Source organism: Berghia stephanieae, chromosome 10, assembly GCF_034508935.2.
Source record: "Berghia stephanieae isolate SIO BIC M18660-M18661 chromosome 10, UCSD_Bste_1.3, whole genome shotgun sequence".
NCBI classification, from domain to species: Eukaryota; Metazoa; Mollusca; class Gastropoda; order Nudibranchia; family Aeolidiidae; genus Berghia; species Berghia stephanieae.
The window spans coordinates 21,492,916-21,500,415 of record NC_088369.1 but is presented as its reverse complement, the minus strand read 5'-3'; the positions used below and the strand labels follow the sequence as shown (position 1 = coordinate 21,500,415).

General features: G+C 38.4%; 1 protein-coding gene across 1 annotated transcript in view; it reads left to right on the top strand.

The window, feature by feature from the left end:
- Positions 1-7,500, top strand: part of LOC144980609 (ATP-binding cassette sub-family C member 5-like) — a 58,321-nt gene that overhangs the window by 27,153 nt on the left and 23,668 nt on the right. Inside the window, exon 12 of the mRNA XM_078928289.1 lies at positions 5,567-5,742. Coding sequence (XP_078784415.1) covers positions 5,567-5,742 — 176 coding nt within the window. The remainder of the gene's footprint in view (positions 1-5,566; positions 5,743-7,500) is intronic.

Here is a 7,500-nt window from a genome sequence, read left to right as displayed (position 1 = left end):
TACCTATGATGTTCGCATGGGTGTACGATCCGATAGTGATGTCGTTTCTTCTTCTCTTTACTAGCCTATCCTGCTTCTTTGGTTTGTGATTGTATTTTTGACAGGGGATATTTTTTTTTCTGTAAATCTTCTGCCTGTTTGTTCTTGGTTATTTATAATTTAGCTTATGATATCTTTAGGTTATGATTTTGATTTACATTTGTACTATTTTTGTTAGATTGCTTGTTTTTTTGTTTCAGCGGTCTCTCATATAACCTCAATTGTGTTGGAAGAGACCTAAAGCAACAAACAAACAAAAAAAAAGCTACACAGAGCATTTAAAGGTTTTTAGAATTTATTAGCTCTTAAATGATATTATGATACAATACGATAGTCCCCTTTTTTTAAATGCTATTTTTTCCATGTAGTTCATCTCTCTGTCATGTATGCTGTTATAGTTTTTCGTTTTGAATAAATTGAATATTGTTAGCATTTGAAAGTATCCTTCATAATGGCACGCTGCTCAGTAGCAACACACACGGTGACACTGCTCTCTGTTATTTTCTTTATTTCTTTATTCGTTGTTTCTTATTCAGATTTATATTCTTGTGTCTCTTTTCGTAGGATTATGTGTCATGATAATGATGTTGTTGATAACGATGATATGATGGTGACGATGACTATGATGTTACTAGTGTGCATGTGTGTGAGTGTGTATATATATGTCAATAGATAGTATGCGCTTGGCTAAGAAGCTCATAACATTGCCATCTGGAAGTATAACGGACCAATACACAAAACTGTATGTATCCATGAACGTTTATAGTCAGGCTAATACAGTTCAGTGAGCATTACTCATAAACGCGGATGGCAAAAAACATCAACAAAGACACGAGTGATGTCATCTTCGAACTATCTATATATTATGTCATGTGTGTTCTTTATAATATTGTATTGTTATAGATGTGTAACCAAATGACAAATTGCCACTATTTTGAGGACAATAAAGACATATTATTATTATTATTATTATTATTATTATTATTATTATTATTATTATTATTATTATTATTATTATTATTATTATTATTATTATTATTATTATTATAGTGGAATCCTTATCTGGTACTTGGATGGAACTTTTGGGAAATATCAAAATAGCCACATTGCTAGTTTGCTCGTTGGATCCTCTGTTCCCTATTTGAACCATTCCCCTTTTTTCATTGGTGCTTTTATAACTTCAGATCTTCAACTTTCCCCCCTATCATCTCTTTTTTAACTTGTGCTGAAATGACCAAAACTTGTTACAAGCACTGTAAAACCTCAGGTATTCATTTTACACGCGAGTACAGTGAGAGAATGTGAGTTAAGAACCTTTTCCAAGGACTCAACTCTGCTCCATGCAAAAGTGGGACTCAAAGCCAGGACCTAATGGTGTCATCATCATCATAGCTTGTCACTCCAACACCGAACCCACTCTACAGCATCTCTGTGTATCCATGAACGTTTATAGTCGGGTTAATACAGTTCAGTGAGCATTACTCATAAACGCGGATGGCAAAAAACAATAACAAAGACCTGTGTGACGGCATCCTCGAACTATCTATAGATAGAATGCGCTTGGCCAAGGAGTTCACAACATTGCCATCCGGAAGTATAACGGACCAACACACAAACTCTGTGTAACCATGAACTTTTATAGTCTGGTTAATACAGTTTAGTGAGAACAACTCACAAACGCGGATGGCAAAAACAATAACAAAGGCCTGAGTGACGTCATCTGCATACTATCTATATGATTTGTTTTGTGGCTTAACATCAATAAAATAAAAATCACGAAACGAAATAAAAATTAATCGTCCTGGCCTTTATTCTAATTAAAATCTTCAAATGAGAACTACTCACTCCAACAGATCTGTATCATGTCTGTAAACGCCCGGAACAATAGTACAAGTTGATCATATTTAAACTTGTAATGTTATATATATAATATATATAATATATATATATATATATATATAATATATATATATATATATATAAATATATATATATATATATATATATATATATATATATATAAATTGAATCGTGTTGGATACAAATATGGTACGAAAAGTGCTCGGCATGTAACACAATGGAGCGAATTTTTATTTTGATATTACTGACTCCAACGTTGTGGTAAATATTAAAATAATATATATATATATATGTCTATGAAAACACCGTTTGTATGAGCCGTATCATAGCCACGTGTCTGGTAACACAATAGCGTCCTGGTAACACAATAGCGTCCTGGTAACACAATAGCGTCCTGGTAACACAATAGCGTCAGCCTTTGGACCCATACGGGAGTCACTGGTCCGTGGATTCGACATTGATATCTGATATATTTAGATAGAAATTATATAGCGTGAAGACTGAATTGATTATGAGTGATAATAATAATAATAATGATGATGATGATGATGATGATGATGATGATGATGATGATGATGATGATGATGATGATGATGATGATGATGATGATGAAAATGATAATAATGATTATGATGTTAATAATTATGATGATAATTTTGATGATGATAATTTTGATGATGATAATAATAATGATAATGATTATGATAAGTCAAATGTATATTTAGAGTTTTGGGGGATTATATTGTCATTGTCTTGTAAATCATCTCTCTGTTACGCACTGTCACTGTATTGTGTAATGTTTACATATTCTGGTGTCTGGGTGAGCCTAATCCCCCCCCCCACTCCTTCATCCCTTCTCCTTCCTCCCCCTCCTTCCTCCCCCTCCTTCCTCCCCCTCCTTCCTCCTCCTTCCTTCCTCCCTCTCCTTACCTCCCCCTCCTTTCCCCCCTCCTTACCTCCCCCCTCCTTCCTCCCCCCTCCTCTCCCTCCTTTCCCCCCTCTTCCTCCCCCCTCCCCCCCTTCCTCCCCTCCTTCCTCCCCCCTTCCTCTCTCCCTCCTCCCTCCTACTCCCCTCCTCCCCCTTCCTCCCCCCCTCCTCCCCCCTTCCTTCCCCCCCTCCTTCCTCTCCCCTCCTTACTCCCCCCTCCTTCCTCCCCCTCCTTCCTCCCCCTCCTTCTCCCCCTCCTACTCCCCCCCCTTCCTCCCTCTCCCCCTCCTTCCTCCCCCTCCTTCCTCCCCCTCCTTCCTCCCCCCTCCTTTCCCCTCCTTCCCCCCTCCCTCCTCCCCTCCTTCCTCTCCCCTCCTCCTCCCCTCCTTCCTCCCCCTCCTTCCTCCCCCTCCTTCCCCTCCTCCTCCCCTCCTTCCTCCCCCTCTCTCCCCCCTTCCTCCCCCTCCTTCCTCCTCCCTCCTCCCCCCTCCCCTACCTCCCCCTCCTTACTCCCCCCTCCTTCCTCCCCCTCCTTCTCCCCCCTCTCCCTCCCCCCTCCTTCCTCCCCCTCCTTCCTCCCCCCTTCCTTCCCCCCTCCTTCCTCCTCTCCCTCCTTCCCCTCCTTTCCCCCCTCCTCCCCCCTCCTTCTCCTCCCCCCTCCTTCCTCCCCCTTCCTCCTCCTCCCCTCCTTCTCTCCCCCTCCTTCCTCCCCCTCCTTACTCCCCCTCCTTCCTCCCCTCCTTCCTCCCCCCTTCCCTTCCTCCTCCCTCCTTACTACTCCCCCTCCTTCCTCCCCCTCCTTCCTCCTCCTCCTTCCTCCCCCTCCTTCCCCCCCTCCCTCTTCCTCCTCCCCTCCTTACTCCCCCTCCTTCCTCCCCCCTTCCTCCCCCCTCCTTCCTCCCCCCCCCCCCCCTTCCTCCTCCATCCTTACTCCCCCCTCCTTACTCCCCCTCCTTACTCCCCACTCCTTACTCTCCCCTCCTTACTCCCCTCTCCTTCCTCCCCCTCCTTCCTCCCCCCTCCTTCCTCCCCCTCCTTCCTCCCCCCTCCTTACTCCCCCCTCCTTCCTCCCCCCTCCCTGGGTGGGGATCCTGACCTCCCATAGTGGGCAGGGAGGTACATGCTGTGTCTTCTATCCCCCCATACCCGTTTCCTAATTGTTTCCTGTCATTGTCTTGGAATGAGATTACTTACTTTTGTCCTGATCCTTGCCGGAGCTCCTTGGCTGGGAGGGAAACAGTCGAATGTATAGTTTTGGGAGATGATATTTTTTTCCTTGTAAATCATCTCTCTGTTATGCATTGTATTATGTTGAGTTTAGATATTATATTATATGATTGGTAAACAATTGAGTGTATTCCTCTTAGTTGGGGCCTGTGCTTGTGTCTGGATGACTTTTAGGTGATCTCAAACTAAGTACATTGGTGGTATGCTCTTGGAATCTACATCTGATCCCTATTTGTTCCCAGTTCCCCTATGTCTTACTTTTTCTTGGGTGCTTTAATTGTAATTCTACAACTTTTTACTATCCCATTTTCTTCCTTTTTACTGGCGCTGATATAACCTAAATGTGTTGCAAGCGCCGTAAAACCCTTAAAAACAAACAAACAAACTTCCCCCTCCACCCCCCCCCCCCCCTACCCTCCCCTCCTTATTCCCTCCTCCTTCCCCCCCCCCCCCCTTCCTTCCTCCCCCCTGCTCCTATGCATTTTATGTTTTGTTGTGAGCCATGGATCTTATGTTAAAAGGCTGGGTTTTATTTATTTATTTATTTTTATTTTTTTTAAATACTTTTTTTAATGCTTTTTTTTCAATGTTTTTTAAAAAAAATTCTTGTATTAATTTATCTTTCTGCTTTGACAGGTTTTGTTTTATACACACTTTTTCACACTTTTTCAGACTTTTTCAGACATCTATCTTACACCAGTGCTGCTCCCTAATATGTCACGTTCAATTAATAAAAAAAAACCCAAAACATATTAGCTTTTAAACAATACAAATAAGGAATGAGATTAGTGGAAGAATAGCGTCCCTTGATTGGACGTCACCCATAGTCTGTGACGTCACCGGCGGAAAAGTTATTAGAGAGAGAGCATCATGTTGGTTGTGCGCGAGGACGAGAGACGCATGCGCACAACCAATATGACGTTCTCTCTCTAATAACTTTTCCGCCGGTGACGTCACAGACTATGGGTGACGTCCAATCAAGGGACACTACTCTTCCGCTAATCTCATTCCCTATTATGAATGTGCTTAAAACATAGGGAAAGGGGCTACCTACCGATTCGCATTTTACATACCTGCCAACCCTTCCACTTTTGGCGGAGTCATTCCTATTTTCACTTTTCCTTCCGCCATAGTCTCTAAGATTCCGATTTCCAAAAATGATGATAATGGTAAGAAGGAAAAGAAGGAAAAAAAAAAGGGGGGGGGTGGGCTGATTTAAAAAAAATATGATTGTCAAAAGGAGAATTAATTACACTCCTTTCCCCCCATTCCAATACCTAATACATGTGAAATGTAGTTTTACCAGCTGTGTCGGAATACTGTCTTTATGTGTTTGGTGACAAAGTTGGAGGTCATTTTGATCCAGAATTATCCCTTGGTAAGAAATTCATATTTTTTGTCTGAAATTTCCTATTTTCTGACCATTCTGATTCCACTTTTGGAACGTGAAGGGTTGGCAGGTCTGTGTTTACTTCTGAAGGTCCAGTGATAAGATTATTATCCGATTTCCAGAGTCAAATGACGAAGACAAGTCAAAGAGAAGAATGAAAAGACGAAAGAACAACAATAACAAAGACAAAGAGGGAGATGTTGACGGCGAAGACAAAGAGAAATTAACACAGGACATGGAAGCACCAGCAATTTACACAGGACCTGTTTTAAAGGATGTTACTTTTACCTTACACAGGGTGAGTTCACTGTCAAACTATAAATAAATAAATAATATCTTTTTTATATATATAGAGCTTGAGCTAAGATTGTATTGATAATGATAATAATAATAATAATAATAATAATAATAATAATAATAATAATAATAATAATAATAATAATAATAATAATAATAATAATAATAATAATGATAATGATAATAATAATGATAATAATGTATATAATAATAATAATAATAATAATAATAATAATAATAATAATAATAATATAATAATAATAATAATAATAATAATAATGATGATGATGATGATGATGATGATGATGATGATGATGATGATGATGATGATGATGATGATGATGATGATGATGATAATAATAATAATGTACTTTATTCATCCAAAACGGAAATTTTTGTACAGACAGATAAAATGCCGGCAACGATACAGACATAAATATAATATAATATTTAAGTAAATAAATGTGGTAAAGTAAAACTGGATAATAGATATAGTGTAATAATATTGTAAGCTGTAAGAATAATTGCGCAATATAAATTTCAAAGGACGTACAGATTATATAATTGTAAAGATATAGATATGTAGTGAAGTATATATTGATGTCAACAAATAAGAAAATAAATTAGTAAAAAGCTAAGAATTAGATACATATAATAATATTGTAAATATAATTAAATATAAATATAAATAAAAATATCAATAATATTGTAAGCTAGGACGCTAGTCTATAACACACAAGGTTCCTGTGGCCTCCTTAAATTCAAGGACCCCTTGAAAACTCCTAGTTTTAGATATTACTGAGAAAATCTCCTTGAAAACGCCTTGTTTTTGATATTACTGAGAAAATCTCCTTAAAAACTCCTTGTTTTTGATGTTACTGAGAAAATCTCATTGAAAACTTGTTTTTGATATTACTGAGAAAATCTCCTTGAAAACTCCTTGTTTTTGATGTTACTGAGAAAATCTCCTTGAAAACTCCTTGTTGATATTACTGAGAAAATCTCGTTGAAAACTCCTTGTTTTTGATGTTACTGGGAAAATCTCCTTGAAAACTCCTTGTTGATATTACTGAGAAAATCTCGTTGAAAACTCCTTGTTTTTGATGTTACTGGGAAAATCTCCTTGAAAACTCCTTGTTGATATTACTGAGAAAATCTCATTGAAAACTTGTTTTTGATGTTACTGAGAAAATCTCCTTAAAAACTCCTTGTTTTTGATGTTACTGAGAAAATCTCATTGAAAACTTGTTTTTGATATTACTGAGAAAATCTCCTTGAAAACTCCTTGTTTTTGATGTTACTGAGAAAATCTCGTTGAAAACTTGTTTTTGATGTTACTGAGAAAATCTCCTTGAAAACTCCTTGTTTTTGATATTACTGAGAAAATCTCGTTGAAAACCTTGATTTTGATATTACTGAGAAAATCTCCTTGAAAACTCCTTGTTTTTGATATTACTGAGAAAATCTCCTGGAAAACTCCTTCCACCAGATCTAATAGACTCAACTACGTAATCACTGCTTGGGGAACTGGAGGGGTCAGAAAAAAAAATCTCTACCTGGCGTGTGTGGTGAGTGATCTACAACCTGAGCTATTGGACCCCCAAAATAAATAATTAAACCAGAGTCTTTGTTTCCGAGAAACAACACCAGATTTTAAATTATGTCCATAATATCAACCAATTTTAAAGATAATAAATAAAGTAAAGCAAATTCCCGTTTTTCATCCCCAGGGGAATTTGAGCTTTTTAAAAAAATCTGT